This window comes from Aptenodytes patagonicus, chromosome 4 (assembly GCF_965638725.1).
Source record: "Aptenodytes patagonicus chromosome 4, bAptPat1.pri.cur, whole genome shotgun sequence".
Lineage (NCBI taxonomy): Eukaryota > Metazoa > Chordata > Aves > Sphenisciformes > Spheniscidae > Aptenodytes > Aptenodytes patagonicus.
In genome coordinates this window covers 16861597-16884380 of record NC_134952.1, presented here as the reverse complement: position 1 = coordinate 16884380, position 22784 = coordinate 16861597, and the positions used below count along the sequence as shown (strand labels likewise).

Sequence of the window (22784 nt, the reverse complement as noted above, 5' to 3'; positions counted from 1 at the left end):
AGTAAGGATAAAGCAGCAGTTGCCAGAATCTGAGATGATTCTGATCCTGCTAAGGCAATGAACACACTAAAATGCTCCTTAGCTACACGAATTGCTAAAGAACAAAAGAATGCGTGACTTAACACTAATAATGTAGTTGAGATTAAAAATAATTGAAGGATGACCCAAATAAAAAATGCACACATTGCATTTCAGTAAGGTAATTAACAGACAGGCAAGGACAGGGTAAGCTAATTGGAACAATGTACTAAACCAGAAATAACTGCAACATCGGTTGTAGAAAAACATAAAAAGGTTTTAATTCTTGTTAGAGTCATTGCTTCCAGCAGTCTCCACAGAAAGGGCTCAAAAGTTAATAAGCCTAAGCCTGAATTATCTTTGCATTACCTTTCTATATTTGAAATCACCTTTAAAAAAAAAAAAAAAGTCTCTTACCTTTAAAAAAAAAAAAAGTATCTTATAACATTTGTGTCTACAGCAGTTGCTGTGTTTTCTTTTTCTCCTTCCACAGTATAGCTATGGAAATATTGCCTTGGAAGGAAGCTATCTTAATTAGATTAAAATAATACTAGAAAAGACTGAAGGAATAAAATTCTCATTTTTAAAACGTCACCATAGCTGTACATTCTTCAAGGGACCAATTCACTTAATTGCAAGTCAAATATTATTAGCATTAAAACTAGAAAAGAAATATTCATGTAACATTCTACCTGGAAGATTTTCTCACTGATTTCTCGTTCATGTAAAGGGACTTGCTTATAATTTCGGAACTCTGCCACCTCCCCATTTCTCAGCTGCAAGAGTCGGAATCTCTTTGATCTATTAAGTTCCTCATCAGAAACAAAATTAAATTCTTGCTGCAACTGTTCCAATCTGAAGAAATCAGGAACGAGTGCCTCTCCACTTGTAGCAACCTAAATTAGTCAAAAAATTATAAAACTTTTCATACAAAGTGGCAAAAGTCTATAAAATAACTTCTCTAAGTCTTACATGCATATTGCAAGGATGTTCATTTTAAGCAAAAGCAATTGAGATGGATCAAACTGAGACTGAAACACTAAGTGTTTTAAAGTAGGTTTTTGTTGAGCAAAGTATATGAGATTATACATTTAAGAATACAATAAAATTCTATTTCCTCATAACATAAACAAAACATTAAAGAGTAGGAAAACTATAACATAGCAGAGTAACCTAGGAAGCTGCAGTGTAAAGATGATTCATTTATACAACTTCAGCTATGTAAATAGCTCCTCAGTTTGATGTTTAGAAAAGTCCCAATTTCTACAATACACTAGATCTCTGTGCAGTTGTCACTAATGAGCAACCTCCCATTTAGAACCATACAAGTACACTGGGAATACCCCTGCACTTTAATGAAACAACAAACAAAATCCGTAATTTTTTTTTAATTTATAAATTAATCAGTTTGCGTATTCCCTTATACCTATTTTTCACCACTAGAATATGACTGAATGGATTAATAAATCATACTCATTAATAAATCATTAACCCACTACTAAATGGATGAATAAATCATATTTTTAATAGACATTTTGCTTCTTAACACTCACACAAGTATGCCCATCACAAATTCAAATGCTACTACCTCCCTGGCACGCACACAGATTGCCTGAGAAGGTACGGGTGATTAGGTGTTTCACAGCTGTATTAGCCGTACAGCTCTGAAAAAGCCACTCACCATGATCAACTGCATCAGAGCTGCATTGTTTGGGTCATTTGGATCAAGTTTTGCTTCCGCTGCCCACTTAGCTAGTTTCTTCATGTCAGTTAAGCCTGATGTGCCAATGGATGCAATAGCATCAATATTTTTTAAAGCACTAAAAAGAGAGAATTGACAGAACTTATACCTAAAACACATATAATTTAGCAATAAAAAAAAAAGTATTTAAAACAATCTTAGAAAAAACCAAAAAGCTCCCCACAACCTGAATAGTAAATTCCACTACACAGTTCTTAGTTCTAGCTATGCAACTGAGGGAATGATGAATTGGAAAGGTAAGTAAGGAGGAAATATGAAGGAACTGGTGGAAGGGAACTTTTATACAAGGTGCTTATTGATACATTTATGATACACCTACACTATTCCATGTTGCTGATTACTAGGAAGTAAAGATGATAAATTGCCTCACAGCATGAAAGTTAACATAAAAGTTTTGACAATCCATACTGAAAAGAACTTCTCAGATGTGCAGTCCTTGTGTGCGCTATGTCTTAAACCCCGTCTTTGACCTGTCTCCTGGATGGCGCTCTCAGACCTGCATTGCAGCCTTGGTCTCTGCCCCCTTCCCTGGCATTTCTGGATAGACCCTGGGGCCCAATTCATCCCCTTGCCATGTCTGGGACTGCTGCCAGCACCCTGCTCTGCCTGTCAGGTTCAGCTCCTGTAGGACTGCAAGGTGACTGGCAAGGGCACTGCCTGTGCTGGGACACCCTTGCAGCCTTCTCTCCTGTGGTGCAGCCCTGCTTTTGGTCCTCCCTGACACTACAAGTCCCAGCTCCACTCCTTATCCTTTGGATGCTCCTGCTCACTTTCTTGTATTCACAGTAGGCAAGGAAGTATGGCAGGTAGTCTGGAGGCCATTTGTACACTGACTTGCTGGCCAGGCTTCTGCCATCTTCTCACAAAGGCCACCCCTGAAGCCCCACCGCTACCAAACCCTTGCCACGTAAACCCAATACACCAGGACATGCATGTTATTAGCCAAATACCACAGAAGGTGGATGTTGCCCCTTCTCTTGCTAGGGGTGCTAATTTGAGTCTTTGTTCTCTACTTATCTGAATATTTTCAAGAAAGCTTTAAGAACTTATGGATCTTTCTCGCGCTTGGTTAGAATCAGCCAAATATCCAGCAGTTACTGGAGCAGCAGACAAAGTGGTAACATCAAGGTTGTATCTTTAGGCACCAGCCTTGAACAAATGCACACTGAATCACAATTGTGCTGAAAAGCTGATGGGCAGCAAAAACTAACTTTAGGCATGAAAATCTTGTCTCCGACTTTCACAACAGACAACGGAAAGTCAAAGAGGGCTGTTCAACACTAGAGGGGGATTGAAAGAAGAGTGTTTTACAGCTAACTTCCTTCTGAAATTCCCCATTTTTCCATTTACCACAGTGATTAAACTCGGGAGACTAAAGTTAGCCTTTGGGAATGCATCCTTATGTTTTAATCTCATGCTATTCTAGTCTCATTGAAGTCAGCAGGTTACTCATATGCTGATCAGCAAATTACTCTAATGGCTGCAGCTTGGGTCAAAAATAGTAACAGAGTGATTTGGATGCCAATGTCTAGCCTCTAAATAAATAAAAATCTGATAGAATCTAATCAGCTGAAAGAGGTACTTGCTCAGTGTTAATAAGTATGGGAAAACTCCTAAGGCTTCAGTGAAGTTATCTGAGGACATTACAAAAGCAGACTTGATGTATCATCTCCTTGACTTTACTGGAATTATAAAAAAGCAAAAAAATGGACAAATAATCTACAATATCCAACTTGCAGCCACAGGGCAAATTAGATTGTTTTGAATGAAATAATATACTCCTTTCTGCAGGTCAACAGGCTTCTGACGGAGAAAAATCATGAAAGAGTATTATTTTGGAATGATCCGACAGATGAAAATTTTTCACTGGTTAATTCACTAACAGTGTCAAGTCCCCACACTAACTTCTACTGCTTTCATAGCGTAATTTTTATCATTAATTACAGAAAAGGCATTTAAAGCATGTGTCCCAATAGCCTCCCCAAATGCACTTTGGGTAAGAAAGAGCTAGAGCTTCTGTTCTTAGCAAAATGACTACAGGAAAGTTCCTTGCCAATATATACATCTTCTATTAGAAAATCATAAAGGTGAATTAATCAGCTTGAGTTTAACTTTAATATGGTCTATAAATAATATACTAAAAGATAAAATTTCTAACTAAAATCTATTTACCAAAAATGTGTACCCTAAGATATCTGCAGGGGGTTACAGCGCAAAGTAAAATATCTAAACTTAAGGAAAAAGATTATGAAAATTCTTGATTATGAAAGTCTATTTTTTAAAAATACTAGTGTAATCAAGTTTCCCATGAATCATTGAAAATTCTTATCATATTACCTTGGAATGCCTGTGTTTTGCTGAGATACTGGAGGAATTAAGGGGATTCCTTTTTCTCCAACTGCCCAAGAGACGCTATTGGATACTTTCCCAGAGGTCATTAAAGTCATTTTGTTGCTACCATCAGCTTCAAATGAAAAGGACACACCTATCAAGGGGGAAAAAAACCAAAGTAGTATATTTATGCATTCAAACACGATGTCTAAACATTTTTAAAAATAATTCCTGAAAATAAGCAGTCAAATAACCTGTGCCTTTATATAAATGGGGTAATGTGAAACAACTTGATTCTGCTGCATGCTGGGGGGAAGGACTCTGCTCTACAAAAGGAGTGAAAGATTCCATTCCACCTACAGAAAGGCTTTCCATTTGGGTTGGAAGGAAAGGCTATGCCTTGAAAGCTATGCCAAAGGCTTTTTTTTTTCCTTCACACGTGCACAGTATTTAATATTTCTGGTAGTTTTCAGATTCAGCATGCTGTTATTATTGAAACAGAAATTCAGTCAAAAGAATTATGCATGACTGAAAAGTCAGTCCTAAAGCTCTGTGATACACAATTGTATATGCAGTCATCAGGGTCAATGACATCTACACACACATTTGTTGTAATGACTTTTTACCACGTTTCTTTCCTCCACAGCTTTTTATCTATTCTTCTGCTCTAGCTTGATCTGTATTCCATATATGGCAAATTTATGCAAGTCAGTCATCTCATAATGCTCTTCAAACTTTATATAAACTTGAAAGTTCCATATTATTCTTGTTTCCCCTTTTCCTCTCTCTCCCTTGTTTTATCTTTCTAAAGTCCCAGGGATAAAACGTGTTGCAGGATGTCAACAAAGCAAATAGGAAGACAAAAAATTACTCTGCATATACACTTATACAGCCAGTTCTTCAGTGGTTTAAAACATTAAAATCACTGGAGCTATACTGATTAATACCATCTACTTGCTCTGCAGTGTCAGAGGCCTGATTACTTAAATACTAAAAAAACCCCAGACACCTTCTATAGCTAGTAGAGCTCCACTAATACTACAAGCCAACTAATAAACACACACAGTTTTATTATATACAGCTTAAAATTAGTAAGAGACAAGAATTCCACAGCAAACTTTAATAAGAAGAATCATGACTATTTTATAAGATTCAGTTACAGAAGCTGTAAACGCTTCTAACAGAATTTACTCTGAAACTTACGCCAGCCTGTTACTGCTACACGGTTTCAGCAAAATGAGAAACATTGAACTGAGAAAGACTGAGTCCCTACCACTCCCAACTCCTTCATGGTCCAACATCACACGCTGATTGCTGCTGAACTCTATTTCTTCCATAGGAGCACTGCCTGTCAGAATTGTAGTCTCAGGAACAGGTATGAACACTTCAGCCAACAAGGCGGTACTGCTCATACCCATTGTTTCATATATCTAGAAAAAAACATGGTAACAGACATAGTAAAAAATTTACACGTGTATTCATGAGAAGTTGAAAACATATTATATGGTATTTGGACAAAAGGTTTTACTATGACTTCAGCATGAAATAATTCATTTAAGGCAATTGTATTCATTTACTTTCTAAAATATCAATTAGCAGCTACCAGCAGCTAACTTGGTCTGAATTCTTCTTAAAAGTATATCCTCCTCACCTTTCTAATGCACCTGAGAATAGTATGACAAACTCTAGGCTTTAAAGAGCATCATTGTACAATATACAACTGATTGTGACAGTCACTGGCATCAGGTGAAGATGCTGGAGGGTTTCTGCCTCGCCAATTCTCCTTTACCACGAAAGGCAGGGTAAGGCACACAGTCCCCGTTCTGGCAGTACTGCAGACTGCTTCCCTCTTTCCTGGACAGTTGCAGGCTCAGAGTGATGTGAGTGATTTTTCCATTCAGATGTTTTTAATCCAAGAAGATGGTATTCCTTTTCCCTCTCAATTTGTGCATTACATAAATGGAGCAGGCGAGGGGTATACACCCTCCCCTGAACTACCAGTGATAAGTTACCTAACAGGAAAAGTCATCTAACAGGAGAAGTAGGATCCTGACCATGTTCCTCCTAAAAATATATTGTATTGGCTCTGAAAATTATTCATGTGACTCATTCATTAATACATACTAGGAATGGGGGGGGTGGTAGTTTGACTTAACTGCACTGTTGATCAAGTCAAGTGCAGTTATGGACATTACTAGCAATTAATTTTTTTCTCACCCCCCTCCAGCAAACATTATGATGATTCTACTGTGTGGACAATAATTTAGAGAAGACCATTTTGGCAAGTTTATCTGCAACATAGATCAGTTTTTCTAAAAAAGGCTGTTCCACTAACATATTTAATCACATGTCCCAATTATTTAATTTCCCCCATGCAGCCCATAGTCATGCTATATATAACGCATATATATATGAAAACCATATATATATATATAGATAAAAAAAATAAAAAGCACAAGCATCAAAAACATAGCAGCAAAGTTGAAAGTTTGTGACTAGAGAAGCAAGGAAGGGATATAAGATTTATGATTTACAAAGGGTCTTTCACAGGTTTTTCAGTCTTTACAATACAACCATAGAGCAAAATACAAGCATTACAGGAGTAATTACATTTCATATTATCTATTTAAAAGTTACTATGATAAATCATTATCTACCTGTAGTTTCAAACTCTCTGGCCAATTGAATATTTGTAAATTGAAAATCTGTCCAAAGTGAACTCTGAAATCTGAACTTATTGGTCGGGTAACAGTCCTTGATACTTCTTTGGAGTTGAAAAGGACTTTTATAAATGCTGAGCGTTTCTTCACATCTTCTCGTCGCAAAACTTCTGCTCTGTAAATATGTCAATCAAGCAGTCATATAATTTTTAATAACACGTTTATTCTTTGGTTATTTTTAATGAGAATCTGATTCCTCAAGGGGAAACAGAAGTCACCTAAATAAAGTCCATATTATTCTAAAAACATCACTACACAGGAATGACTTTAAAACTATTATTTAACAGTTGTTTTATCTTCTCATGAATATAAAATGATTTAAAAATTAACAGGTCAAATTTTAGATCCACTAAAGCTACCTCCATATAAAAGGAGTTATTTAGGGAAACAAAATTCCCTTCTACTCTCTTCCTCCAAAGCACAACAAATAATATCAAATTGAGTTAAGATTTTGAAGGTTTTAGTCATTGGGGGTAGAACAGCCAAGCAATACTCCTTCATGAGGCTATTTGCTGAATAAGTACGAAACAAAGCAGTTTTTAAATGACTGAAATCTGCTAGATGTATGTTAAGTTGTGTGTGTAAATGTGGAAAGCAACACAAACAAGTAAATTTATTTATTTATTTTATCCACAGTGAAATCTCTGGTTTACTACACAATTTCTTTATTTTCCCTTTGTTGACTATAGCACAGACCTGGTGTAAAAGACTAGCTAGCGAGAGTGGTACTGCCAGAAGTGATCTAGACTCTACACTGAAAACAACTTCTTTATATATACACCACTGTTCTATGCAGATGCTCAAGGAATATCAGAAGGTTCAAAGGGAATGTGTAGACATGCATTTTCCAAGACCAGTATATACAAGGTTACATGTGACTTGAAAACGAATTAAGTTATATCAGCTTCAGAAGCAGAAGTTTTATCACTAGGCTAAACAGAATGGTGAGCACATGCTTTTGAAGTTGTACAAACAATCAATTAATAAATAACAACATAAAATCATGAACAAAGTGATTTGCAGGCCAACATTTATCTTACCGAGGACACAGCTCAGTTGGAGTTATGCTTCCTGACAGGACCAGTTCAGGAATGAGAGCAGGCTCTCCAGGTTTCCTTCTGCAGCTGTCAGCTTTTTCTCTAACCTGCTGCTCTATTTCCAGGCTATTGGCCATTTTAGGCGGGATGGGTTTTACACGTTCCTCACCAAGATCACCATCTTCTACTGATTCTTCTTCATTAATGTCTTTTTTCTTCTTTTTCTTCTTGGACTTCTGCATATAAAAATAATAATGTTCTTCCTGAAATTGTTTCAGTCAGTAGAGTTTTTTTCTCTTGTTCTCTTGACTCACAAATGATAAAAACATGTATGACAAATGACGGTATAGTTTTAAAATCACCACACACAAAAATAAGATTTCTCTCATTCTATAGTACTACTTCAGATTCAGAATTCAGCAATGCATTCCATTCATGCGCTTCAAAAACATAATGTGCTTCAAACAAAACATTTATTTAACCTTCCCAACCAACTTACAAAATAAACACGTTTCTTGGAACATTCTGGCTAGCAGCTGACTCCTCATTTAGCCTGAGTTACCATGTGCATTCTGTTAGGACTGAAGGAAGGTTACTCAACCAGTAGACACAGTTCTTCGAGATGTATTGTCTGCATACACATTGACAAAGTGAATGCACATGCACCACAAGCTTTGGAGCACAAGCTTTTTAGCTTAGCAGTATCTTAGCAGTATCTTTAGCATGAGCAGAATGATCCCCTCCCTTCCTCTAAGCCAAACAGAAGAATAAAAAAACATAACACCACATGCCTTTCAGCATCTCCTAAACTGCAGAACCCCCGTGTTCATATGCATGTTCAGCTTTAAACAACTGCAGGTAAGTTCCTCCTTCCGCAGACTTACAGATTACTTGGAAGTACAGCTTGCCTGGAAGCACCAGTCACTTCATGATTTAAGACACCATAAGCAAAAGAGGAGGAGGTGAGAAAAGCAAACAGTTTCCCCTCACTAACTGAAGTGTTTAGCCAAACAACTTGTTCACATATTTTTATTAATAAATATTCTTTCTTTCTTGGTCTAATTTTATGTTACCTTTTTTGTTCTTATATTTCCTTTTAAATTTATCTAGTCTTTTCTACCTCTAGTGTCTTCCTTAGATTCATGTGATTTGTGTTAGTAAGACGCCAACAGCCATGATTAACCAACAAAGTACTTTGAGTAAAATAAAATAAAGTACTTCTGGACATGAAAGGAGGGTCTGTGTACTACATTTCACTCTAAAGGGAAAGAACCACAATCATCTCAGTCTCAAGACAGTTTGTGACTAACACAATAAAAAGATGCTGAGAGCAGCTTTGGCTGGAACCACCCCCCATGGTATTTGTGAAGGCGTAACTGGCTAGAGGAAGATGAACAGTTCCCATTAGGATCAATGCTCAAGACTATCTGCCTTCATTTTAAGGTTTACATTTATTCATCTTATCCTACAAGTGAGTTGACATGATACTAATAAGTCATGTGCCCACTAGCATTCTGATAACAGGAATTTCCAATACTGGCAGATCAGCTTCCCCTCAAACATCTTAAATACCTTCCATAGATGCTGCTCCGTGAAAAAACTTTCCATGAAAGTATCAGCAGATGCACAAGATTCTTGAAAACTGTATTTGAAGCATTTCCTTAAACTTTATTTTGCTTTGGTATCCAAAAACCCACAGTGTTCAAACTGGGCAGTAATTATATTCAAGTATAATCACCATTACCCTGGGGTATCCAGTACATTGCCACATAACTATGAAAGCAAGTCTGATTTTGCTGGCACTGCCACAGGCTATTTCAAAGATCATCCTGTTGCAGTGTATTGTTCTAGCTCCTGTATTTGCAAATATCCCCTTGAAGCATGACTGAGACCTTAACTGCAGTACAGACTATTAGCAATAAAGCTTTTCAGAGGTAAAAGGCTATAATGTTAATTAAATTTTTCAGTTTTGGGACATTCCTGAACATAAATTTACATGAGATGACTTCAACTGCTTGTTCATTAAAAACACCCTATAACTATTTTTTCTTTGCAAGAAGGACATGAATTTAATAGGAATGCTGCAAAACTTCTAAATTTAAAGAAAGAACTGCTGAAGTGCTGAAAATCAATAGCAGGAAGACAATGCTCCACAAAAACCTAACATTTTAATTTTTTAATTAACAATTAATTTACTAAAAAATTCTAAGTAGACAGAATGTATCCAAATACATTACAAAATTTATGCACAGCTATCCTGAAATAGATTTTTTTTCTGTATTAGAAGGACAAATTTTGAACACATTTAGTAATTATTTTACTTTTTGTGAAACTGAATGATTGAAACAAACCTGTGTCTTCTTCCAGGATTTCCACTCTTGTAGCTCAGTTTTATACTCCTCCATTTTCTTCTCATAGTCTTCCATACATTCTTCTAGTAATTCATTTATCTCAGCCTGAATTTCTGCTTCATATGCTTTTTCATCTAATCTCTGATCAACCTCTTCCCTCCAAAAAAATAGTTAACAACACGTTGCATAAGTTAACATAAGGGCTACAATTAAGTTTATAAAATATAACATAATAAGTCTACTTCTCCATGAATTAATTTCATTATATCAAAAGTGTGTTCTATTTAAAAGTATTAACATAGACAGTCGAAGAGTTGATAGCAGATAGTTACCATCCAGAATGAATATAATTACTTTTTCTTTACTCATTAGCCTTTAGAAATTCCTTTCTGTTACTTGTTATTTTAACCTTCCTTCCTCCCCAAACTCAAAAAGAATAGTGGCAGGCTCAACTGGTGCCAGACACTACTCAAATTCTTACTTTTGCACCCTTCATATCAGAATTATAAGTTCCCAAATTGACTAATCTTATTAAAACTCCACTGCTGGCAAATGAAGTACAAAAAGTGTTATCAAAACATACTTCCTCAAATAAAGTTTCATGGGTGTGTTAGTAAACTTCTGAAAGTCACGGAGGGATTTAATTTGTTTCCAAACTTTTATAATGGTCTTAAGCAACATTCTGTCTTTTTCTTGTTCAGCATCACGAAGTCTTCTGGTTTGCCTAGAAATATACATACATATGCACAAAATCAGTCAGAATTGTATAACTCAGTGGAACAACAGAGTGAAAACATGCAATACCAAAAGCCAAGTGATGTGGGTTTCAATTCGATTGATGGCTGTAGGGGTTTAAATCTGAGGAGCAAAAAACCCAGACTTGAAGATGGCAGGATTTGATTTCCTTCCGTACTCTCTTGCATTTTGGACAATCTGACTTCAATTACAGTTCATTCTCTAGAGATCGCAAAGTCTTCTGAAATGCTTATTACAGCTGTACATCATTAAAAACATTTTAAAGTCAATTCATGTAAACAACAGCCCAGGAAACCTACACTGCTGCTATGAAGTAATGCTTATTACAGTCGTACATTACAAAATATGTTTTAAACTTAACATGCTTCTAGCTCCAGTAAAAAGGACTTGCAGAGATGAAGTAATGTAGTAATGTATGAAGTAATCTAAGTCCTTTGACAGCCCTACAAGATTCTTAACACAAACAAAATTAACAGGGCTTTTTTTTGCCTCAGAATTGGTATTTCACATTTCCACCCTCTAATCTGTTTGTAAAAGAGCTATTCATTAGCACTTTTAATGACCAACACACACTTCCAATGTAAATGTCCATGCAGCACAAGCACAGACTGTTTCCAGTACTATCTTGGTAACTAAACATGTCTAGTAAAAATAATGTGATTTAAAAAATAAAGAAGATGTAAACTAACACACTACTACTTGTAATATTCAGAGAACATATTAGACAGGGAGGCTGAGTGAGAGCTGAGAGAAGAAATACATCATACATTATTTAAAAGCATAAGCAAATTTAGTAAAAACAATAAACAAAGATGAAATACAGACTTTCCAGAAAGCAATGTAAGTAACTTCTCCACTTCATTAGCTAGCATTTTGAATATTACTTATCCATGCAGCTTAACAACCTCTTCTTCTTTGTCTACCAGATGAAGCTAGAAGACGAAGCTTGAAAGACATGAGGAACATACAGGTCAGTAATTACACTTATCTAATGTATTCGATTTGGAAGCAGGACCTTTCAGTAGAGAATCACCTCTGCTAAAATACCAGAAGAGCCTGAAACCTGCAATCCGCAGCGTATGTTGTCTTCCTCCTCAGCAAATGAGGACAATAGGGCTGAAATTGCTAATTTGCAAAAGTTTTCTGCATTCAGATGACATTTCTTCCTCAAACCGACGGAAAACTACAGCTCTGATCTCCAGGCAGCAAAGAGTACATATTAGTCATGTTATTGGAGAGTGAAGGAAACAATTAGATTATTTTCCATGCTACACTCTCTTCACATCTGTAACTTCTCATGAGTGTACTACATTGACCATCAGGGAAATGCAATGTTACAAGAGAGAAAAGGCAGGTCAGATGTTTTTACCAACATATGTGGTCCAAGTCAGTATTAGACACCATGACAGTAAAAATTCCCGAACCCATCTGAGCCTCATGTGTAACAGATTCTAATAACAGAGCTGTAGCCAGAAAGAATTACAGATATGAAAAGCCCTAGAATAATCCCAGCCAAACTCATCTCACATCACTTACGCAACACTGATCTCACTGATTTCAGCAGAGTTTCTCCTGATTCGTAACAGTGTGACACTAAACTAAAGCACTGAAGACCTAGAAAAACACTTAAGATACCCAGAAGGAATATTCTAATTAGAATTAGCCATCAATCATTTTGGTTGGTGCCAAAATCCAAGAATCTCCTTCCCACAGTGAACCTTCTCATTACTATTCTCATGCTTTCCCTGGTGAGAGCTCCTGTCTCCAAGGTACTGTATGGTAACTGCACACCTCCTGCTCCTAGTCCTCTAGCAGATGTGTTAAGAAAATATTAATAAAAGCTATTCCTTTTTCAATGGAAGGAAGACTTTGTCCTTCAGTATAAAATAATACATTATAGACTTCTGTATGTCCTGCACAGATACCAATGTATTACAAGGCAGCATACTTGAAGGATGAAAATCTGAAGAAGCAATTCCCAAACTAAGAGTAATGAGTGGATGTGTAAGTGTAAGCAGACGTTGATTTCAAGGCTGAAAGTAGAATTGTTGTTAAAAAAAAAAATTATTTTTTTAATATTGTATTATCATGTGATCTGTTACATCAGTCTAAATTTCTGTTTATATAAATTAATACATTATTGCCTACTTTCAGATTGTGAAAAACTCTCGGATTTTTAAGAATCTGCTAGTTAAAAGGCTGTTCAGCATAGATCTCCAAAACAACTGAATTTTTATCATACTGCTTACACTTAGAGCTCACCACTGTCTATCTGCCAAAAATAATACTAACTTTCACTACCAAGCCAAAACCTGTAATATATTTTTACTACCAGTTACTGTCCAAGAACAATAACTGTAATCTTGTAAAACAAAATTCTACCATTTTATGTATATTAACCCATTGGCAAAAACATGTCCAAAATACCTAAGAATGGGAAATGAATCAAGAACACTTGTGTAATGAGGAAGATGGAAAAAACTAGGGCTTTTGTCTGTTCAAAAAATGACGTCACTTGCATCGTTGTGAGAGCTTCATGTATCCAGCTGAATTGAAACCTTATTAAATTTTAATTGTGCAAAACACAACAGTAAATAGTTACTAAGTAATTAATAAAAGGTAATCAAATTAGACCACTTTTGAATCGAGATTTCAGCCTAAGCTATATTTTCTTCATAACTTTTTTCACTCAACTTATCAGTAAGAACTCTCAAGCCCTGAAAATACTTCTAGAGCTATTTACAGCAGAATTTAAGTGTCTGACATGAATCATATTCTGTACCAGCATGGAAAGGAAAAAAGGAACACAGTTTTAAAAAAGCAATGATTTAATGAATCCATACCTACCTGATCTCAATTTTGTATTCAGGTATGCTCTGTTGTGCCACAGGACTAGGAAGACCAGCACCACCACCGTCTATACTACATTGCACAGCATTCCTCAAAGCATGCAGCTTAAACAAACAAACAAACAATTAACACATAGTTTGACATTTGTGAGGCATACAGTGTAATGCACCTTGACATGAAAGAGCTAGTTACTACATAACAGAAAACTCTGAATTATCTTGATTCTGTATTTACAGCATTTTGCCATGTCTGCAAGGTGCTGATTCTTCAAGATGAAATTCAAATTAGGATCCCTGGACGTATGAGGGTGATTTACTGACTTTGATCACTGTGACAGATCTAAACAATAGGACACAACTGATCTAGGAATTATTTTGAAAGCTCACCAATCAAAGGGGTAAGGGAGGGGGGAAAGTGAGTCTGCCAAAAAAACACCTTCTACAAAAGTTTTTTTGGGGACTAGGAAGGGCACTAAAGGTAACCCTAGAAAATCAATAAACAACAAAAATGAGTGGATTGTGGATTTGATGAGTGCCTTACAGAAGCTGGGCACCTTGCAACAAAGCATTTAAGCATAACTTATTGCATGTAACAACTGGAAAAAGAGAAGGTCTAAGGACAAGACAGAACCGGGAACAATGGTACAGTTCAAATGCACTTTTGAAGCCAAGAGGCCACCCCTTCAACTAAGATTTGAAGATAGGCCTCAAATGATTACATGGAAGATGGACACCTAGTTTCGGAGAACGCAAAAATATACACAGCTGTGAAGACAAGAGAATGTAAAGGACTGGCTAGGAGAAGAGAGAAAAAATAAGAAACAGCAGTAGGATATGAACTAAAATTTTAGTTATTATGTTGCTGTAGATCTTCTTAAGGGTAATACTGAATGTGAAACCAGAATGGCTAATGGCACTGCAGGAGATGAAAGCAACTACATCCGAAGTAGAAGCAATGAAATTACAAATCAAGGAGCAAAGATTTTTTTAAACAAATCTATCAAACTGGAGAGACAATATAGCTGCAGAGCAGGAAGCATACAGCTGAAAACATACACTGGAAACCACAAAATGAAACTCACTGGTATTAAAAAAAAAGAGTTGAAAAAAATTTTGAAAGAAAGAATAACTGAACACACGGAAAGCTGCAAGTATCATCTGGGGCACAGAGAGCATGTTTTATAAAAGCAGACAGAAAGTGCAGTTTCTTTAGCCTGCCAAAATGAGGACTGAAAGGTGATATATTTTAAGATACAAAGAGCAAGCATCAGAAGTGGGTAAGAAGTCGTCCACTGGGACATGGCGGGGAGGGAGGGGAAAAGGGAGGAAGAGTTGTTTAAGCTTAAGAACAATTTGGCTGCAACAATCTGGCCATTAAAAAATGACTATTAGAGGAGACAGGTTTTAAAACTGCCTGTCAGTAGCAGAATGGTGGCTAAAATACCTAATTGTTAAAATCTGTTTATGAAAAATATATTATGCAGTTGCCTACAATACTGGCAAAGTATTGTGGAAACACTCAGGAAATCCCTTCCACACATAGGTTCCTGTAATGCAGGCATGGAGAACCCAAATGTCCTATTTCACTATTTCATGGAAAACCAAAGCCAATCCTTCAAAGGAATGACAGACTAAAGCATACCAAAGAATTATTTTAAGACACTGTATGAAATATTTGTCCAGCATTAGAACTATAACCTAATGCTTTATACCAAAATTCAGAAGTATCTGTACAGCACCTACTGACCCTTGTTACAGTAATATAAAAATGACCTTGCATACAATGATTATTTTTCCCTTATAAAAGCCCTTTAAGGTAGAGAATCATCATCACCTTTCATTTACGGAAATCTGAATTTATATGTGCTTAATAATCAAACTAATTTTTAACAGACTAGCCCTACTACCAAGAGTTATGTTGTATCACAATATTTACCTCACATTTCTAAAGAATTGTTATCCTTTCAGATTTTAAAAGCATTTTAAAATGCTTTAAAAATATTCTTGTGTGCCCTGATGATATTAGAATTGTACTAACAATGCCTAAAGTTCATGTACAAATTTACACCAAAGAAGACCACTACCATTATTTCCAATGTACAGACCGAGAAAGAGTGATGGTACACAGAGGGTAAGCAGCCCAGCCAAGGTCAGCCACAGAGCCAGGAACAAGAGTCTAGGGTTTTGCCATGTCACTATGTCACTCTTGTAAATGTGACAACAGTATGCATTTCAAACACAGCATCTGTCACAGATATATACCTGGAAATGCGTCATCAACTTTTGTAGAATTTGGTGACATTAAACCGCTTCCTTTTGCTTTTAATTGACAACTGAAACTAAACTTCACTAACTTCCCTCCATCCTTGAATATTGTCTTTTGCTGTCTGCCTGTCAGAGCTGCAGAACACAATCCTGTGACGTCTTATCTGTCATTCACTGGAAAACATTTTGGGTACTCTAAGGAATACTATGTAAATGTTATTGTATTGTAACAATTATATTCCCTTTACCTCAGAACCTGCAGAGAGTTCATTTTAAATAGAAGATCAAAGAAATTCATAATCTTAAAAATGCAGTTCTGCACTGAACACACAGCAACCTCAGTGAAATACTTAGGTTTTTACCTTCTGACAAAATGCCATTCATTACATACAATTAGAATTTCATCACTCTACTCTGAAGAAACAAATTCAGTTTTTACCTTAAACTGGCACAACATTATCTCAGTAAGCTATGACAATGGAACAGAAGTACCTTGTCTGTGAGAAGTTTGGTAAGATTCTTCCGTTTTCTTGCTAAATACTGATCATATAACTGAGCCAATTTAGCTGCTAACACATGCTCACGGCTAAAACAGGGATGATGGGTGAATATCAGTCCAGAAATATCAATATCCAATTGAAACAGCCCCTGAAAATCTCCAGCTCCAACAAGATACTGACTGGCAGCTGTCATTTTTATTGCCTGAAAGAAAAAAAGAATAAAATGGATTTACAAGCCCTGACAAAACTATCTTGCAAAGAGATTCTGTGACAGAAAATTACCCATTTAGCACTGCCTACATCTAAGTACTGAGTCTTGAACTGTAAAGGTGTCTGTGGTAACCTCTTTGCTTTATTGACAAGTGGGTGGCATAAAACCACCATGGGTATTCTACACAACAGAATTTTGAGAGCCCATACGAGGCTGAAGTAAGAAGTCATCTGCCTGTACTGCAGGTTTTGCTGAGCAATGAAGATGATGACACTGAATTGGAAAAAGAAAAGCCTGCTAGTTCTCTTTTTACCTGTTTGTTTAGTATCACTTTATTTCCTCTTAGAACTGAGATCTAAGATAAACAGTCCAGCTCTGAGAAAGCAGCTTTCCTTGTAGACCATTTCGATTGTGCAGAAGAGGAAATATGTTATTTGCTTCCCTATTCTAATGCCAGAGAAATTCACACCAACAAAGCCCAATGAAAGCTTTCAGCAGCAAAGCTTAAAAAGTCTGCTTCAACCCGCTGCACCCGAAAGGCAATCATGGCTTATATCCTCAGGTTACTGAAATCAGAAGAGAATTAGCAGTGCTTCCTGCCTGACTACTGCGGCTCCGCTCTTAGAATTCTTCAGAAGAGATTAATCAGAGATATTCTGGTACCATAAAAGATGAAGTTGTTAGTTATGTAGTGTTCGTTGCAGCCCCTTCGTAAGAGCTGGAAAAAGGGGGATTGAGAGGGGAATTCAGCTGTTGCATAGCTCTGTTACAGGACTGGTATAAATGGCTGCGAAACACACTGAAGTCCACCTGATCCTTCCACATGCAGCTTCTCATCAAAATGTTTAATACGACATAATCTGTCATAAAAATGACAGCTTTAAATTCCTTATGCTTTAACTATTTTTCTGCCCATAAAGGACCCCCAAGCTTATTGTCTTACTTTCAACAGTGATTAAGGTATTTACATGTCACTATTCATGTAAACATGGTGTTCTTGAAACATAAGCTCTCTTTGCCTATCTTTACTAAGATCTAAGCGGCAACTTCTTTTCCTGTATGCAGAAACACCCTGCATAGATCTGTGGTACTGGATGCATCCTGAGAATTACGTATTTGTAACCAGCATCAATTAAAGGGCAACATTCAAATCTATATCAACAGCAGCAGACAGAAACACTTATGTGTCCCAAAAAAGCAATATACTTTAAAGTCTAAAAAGCCACAGTTTTTCCAAGGGGGTAACAGAGTGCTAACAAGCAGAACAATTAAAGCTTGCTTAAAGCTTGCTGAATGGTTTTGATCAAAACTTATTTTGATTTGTACTGACTGCACACTGCAACTGCTGTTTGCCAGGGTAGGTTTTTTTGAGGGAAAAACAAAAAAAGATCTGAACTGATGCAACATAACTCAAAATCAGTTGCTTTCTACATGAGCGAACTGCATGTAAAGATTTATTTTGCAGAAGTTTCATCATTGTAAAATAACCATCACGGACATGCCCTTCAGTTATTTTTCTCTTAAGCTGCAGAGAGCTCCTCTGTCCTGATCACCAAGTCTACCAGCTTCTACCACGAGGAGCTTTATAGATACACTAACATAGGAACTACCCTACTTTGACATCAGAATATCCAAGGGTGCCTCACAGAGACGTTAGTGACTCACAGACTTGAAGCCGTCTGTCATGGACTGTCACTTTACTATTTTAACCAGTACTACCAGCTAAACTCTTCATCCTTTTGTATGCATTATTTTTACAGAAAAATACAGGTGGAATATACTTGAAAAAGTAGAGCACATTTAAAGACTAGTTGTGGAATCCCAAAAAGTAGTCAGTACTCATGGTTCTTAGCACAAAACCCTTCAGCTCACCAGGGTTTCCAGTACAGAAGGACCGGGATACTGGGGCTCAAGAACCACGTATATGAAATATGCCTACCTTTCTATACACTGTTTCAAGTTCTGGTGCAATGCCTTCTTCCAATGAGAATATTGGAGGCCTAGTAGAAGACTGTTTAATTGGATTAGGCAATGCTAAGATTTTGCCATCGTCACCAAACCACTCTTTCCCCTACAAATAAAAAACATAATTTTATATTGTTTCTTACTTTATATAGAAATAACTTGCAAAATTATAATTCTTATGACAAGCAATTACAGAAGAAAAGGTGACTATGAATTGTTTATGACTGAATTAACCAAAGCTCTTCTAAGACACCAAAATGAAATCTTCAAATATACTATGGATAAGTTTTGAAATCAAAAGACCAAGAGCTTGCTCAGACTTTAAATATACTGCATTTTTTCCTTCAACATTCGGTTACAGATTTGAAAGAAAAAAAAGGAAAAAAAAACCACATCACTTAACATTTAAATGTTATGTTTTCTTAAATCACTAAAATGGAAAGAATTGTAATGTTTTACACAAGACTGCCACACACATCTTCAAATTGGATTATAAAAATCATAAAGCAAAGAATTAAAGAGCTAAATGGCAGCTCAGAGAGATCATTTATCAAAGCACCTCTCAACTCTTCTAGTTCACAACCTGAACTAATTAAACAGCATCTATGAAACCAGATGAGGTAAGTATCTTACACACAAATTGCTATCCATGGCTTCACATGTTAACCATAGAATCATAGAATAGTTTGGGTTGGAAGGGACCTCTAAAGGTCATCTAGTCCAACCCCCCTGCCATGGGCAGGGACATCTTCGACTAGATCAGGTTGCTGTCCTAATTCACCCCTCTGCTCTCATGACCTGGATTCAAGAATAACTTAAACCAGTGCAGCTGCTGAAAGATGCTGGCCTGCTCTCTTATTCCCACACCTGTTTTAAGCTGACCCTAGAACCAAACATCAATGTGATAACACGGTGAAGCAAACCAGAAAACTAACTGGGTTGATGCTGGCCAGTGAAAAATTTTAGATCCAAATATTCCCAATCTGATTCACAAAAGTACCTCTGCTAGTCCACGAAGAATTCATAGAATCATAATAAAATATAAAGGGCAACTGCTGTATAGTAGCTTAAATCTTAAACTATACACACCTTACTGTGTATAGGAGGATAATAAAGCAGGATAAAATATATTCAAGCCACCTTCACAGGTGTTTTCATAAGCCATTCTTAAAAATCTAAAAGGATTCTAAAACCTCTCCAGATGATCTATACCAATATTTAATTACCCTTACAGTCTGATCAGTAAATTTCTACAAGTCTGTTACTTCATATTATCTTCAGTGGACACTGAACAGCCTTTCCATATTGCTTCCTTCTGTTACGATCTGCTAATAAATAATAACAACAGTGCCCAGCTCTTGCATAAGTCTTTATACATACCACTAGCTCTCACAGCATTTTTAAAAAAAAGTAAATTATAATTACCCCTATTGTAACGGCAACTAAACTCTGGCACAGACAAGTGAAGTGATTTGTTCCCCAGCAGGCTACGAGCAGAGCCAGGAAAAGACACCAGTTTTCTAAGACCCAGTCTGGTGCTCCGACTATTGGGATACACTAAAATACACTCCTATAAAAATCCACATTTCCTGATGTCTGATACTGCTAAATATTTTAAAGATGAAAGACCCATATTACCATCTACCTACTTAACTATAACAAAATAAAATACTGATAAATAAAGGATTTTAAAAAGACAACTATGGTGGTAGTGGTGACTTACTTGCTCTTGTCTGAGTATTCTGTTTTCTAAAATATTTTGATTAGACTGTGATACAAAGGGCCTTTCTCCTGTGTAGAGACCCTCATCCTCAAGGTACCTAGGCTGCATGTTTCCAGGCATCTTCTCAGAAGTGGGCACTAATGAGAAATTAAATAGAAAAGCATGTAAAATATCTTATAACTGTAGTTCTAGTTTATTAATTCTCTAAAAACCTATGCCATTCTTAAAACGAATGGCACTGCACATTAAGCATGCTGTCAGAAATATCTTCCTAACTAGGAAAAAAGAAATAAATATATAACCAAAACAGGTCCTCTTCTTAATGAGGACAGATCCACAGTTTAAATCTATCATAAAAGTGTCACAAGTCTTCTAAACAGATAATTAAACATTTCCTCACCAAAAAAATACTTCAAATAACTTAGTGGAGTTTAGTTTTAATGGTTGCTTGCATAACAGCGTAAAAACCCTTCAGCAGCAACAACTGACTAGACAAACATTTCTAAGCCTTTCCCATATAAAGTGAAACTTTAAGATTAATCCGAACTACTATTACTAGTTTGCTTAAGCTACTCTTGTACAAAATATGGAACATGCATAAAAAAGTCATGTTAGCCCAATAACAGCAGGTGGAATTCTTTAAAGCCTGCCTGCAGGATTATTTCACTGGTATGCATGGGCTCAGTATTTTTCAAGGAGCAATCTCAAAACAGGGAGAGATTATACTGAGGGTTACAAGAAAAGTTATCCCCTAAATCAGAACATGGTGGACCACACTGGAAGCAGTCAGAACTAAGTTACAAGACACAAAAATCCAGAAGCACACAATGTCAAATGTTTTGACATCGCATTGCAAGCTGTGCTGATACCATTCTGGTACAGACCACCGAGAGACTCATTTCTGTTTCTTCCACTTCAAATATTAAATAGCAAGTGATATTATAAAGCAATTTTTTCAGACTTTGCAGTTCTATGGGAATAAGGCAAAAAGGTCAGAGACATGATCATCAGTGTTGACTATTTCCAATTCACAAAATTAGATTTTGGGAAAAGGGCCCCTTGAATTACAAAAATCCTTATGTTACTTACATGACTCTTGACAAACTTGCCACATGGAAAAAACTGCAGATGTGGCCAAGTGAAGAAATACTGTAAGTCATAATGTACAGTGCATGAGCCACTCTTAGTACCTAAATGCGTGCACCCAGTAACCTGTTGCATGTTACATCATGTAACAGCTAAACCCCAGTGAAAGAGGGGCCAGCCATCTTGCATTTACTATAGACAGCACCAAGGTAATTACGCCAGAGCAACCGATGTGCCCTGAGTTCACTTGCTAGCGTACCAGCTGGTGACCTGCTGGCGTGTGCACGTTCCTTGTTAATCCATTTTGTCAGACTTTTTCAGACTTGCCTGGATGATCAGTATCAAGAGAACTGCAATTAAATATCTCTCTACTGCCAGAGACAGTCTGGTACAAGATTTTTCAGCAGATCAAAGGGCGCCATGCTATGCAAAATCCAGGAACAAAATGGATAAGCACAATCTTTGTACCTGCTAGCATGCTGGGAGTGAAGAGAAATTCTTTTTCCTTTTCCAGTTGCTCAGAGTAGCTTTCACAATCAGCAGGTTTCATTACTAGAAAATCTTCGGCTGTCTGCCCTATAATGAATAAATCATCATCTTTAACCAGGCGTATGTCTTCATCCTATAGTTTAAGTGCAAACGTCTCTGTTAGTTCATCTATTTCTTAAAATGGAGGTCTTTAGAAAGTATACTTTCAGAATTTTTAAGGAAAGAAAGTTGCCATTTTGTATTAGATGATTAAAATTAATTCAAGAAGTCTGAATAAAAGTATGAATGTTTATTCTATAGCTCACACCGTTTCATCCTCCTCTTGTTCATCCTCATGGGTTTCTACACATTCTTCTTCTGCCTCCTCTTCTTCATTTAATTCATTCCTTTTCCTGGCTCCAGCCTTTACACTCTCTGGTTCAGGATCAAAATTGAAGGTAAAGAAATTATATGCTTCTTCAGCGGAAGGAAAATCATTCTGGAACTAAGAAAAGAAGACAAAGATACTTTAATATGACATTTGTAAGAAATTTAGGGCAAGTGGAGATGTCTTTCTATTAATGATAGCAATAACAGCATGTATAAACACTTGTCACAGGACAATAATTATTTTATCTCAAAGAGAACTCACCCAAATGCCGAAGCTGACTGAAATTTTTAAATGATACATGAAACTTTCTCTATTGCTATACTATTACTTCATTAAATATTTCTTGCAATG

The 22784-nt window shown here is 36.5% G+C and overlaps 1 protein-coding gene across 2 annotated transcripts in view; it reads right to left on the bottom strand.

The window, feature by feature from the left end:
* Positions 1-22784, bottom strand: part of CC2D2A (coiled-coil and C2 domain containing 2A) — a 65687-nt gene that overhangs the window by 31444 nt on the left and 11459 nt on the right. For both annotated transcript variants that reach the window (XM_076335960.1, XM_076335961.1), the window contains exons 7-20: positions 22371-22547; positions 22043-22196; positions 20489-20625; positions 18740-18871; positions 16582-16791; positions 13823-13929; positions 10803-10943; positions 10220-10376; positions 7872-8104; positions 6769-6946; positions 5385-5541; positions 4118-4265; positions 1700-1838; positions 711-914 (exon numbers count right to left, since the gene is read on the bottom strand). In XM_076335960.1, coding sequence (XP_076192075.1) covers positions 711-914; positions 1700-1838; positions 4118-4265; positions 5385-5541; positions 6769-6946; positions 7872-8104; positions 10220-10376; positions 10803-10943; positions 13823-13929; positions 16582-16791; positions 18740-18871; positions 20489-20625; positions 22043-22196; positions 22371-22547 — 2274 coding nt within the window. The remainder of the gene's footprint in view (positions 1-710; positions 915-1699; positions 1839-4117; positions 4266-5384; positions 5542-6768; positions 6947-7871; positions 8105-10219; positions 10377-10802; positions 10944-13822; positions 13930-16581; positions 16792-18739; positions 18872-20488; positions 20626-22042; positions 22197-22370; positions 22548-22784) is intronic.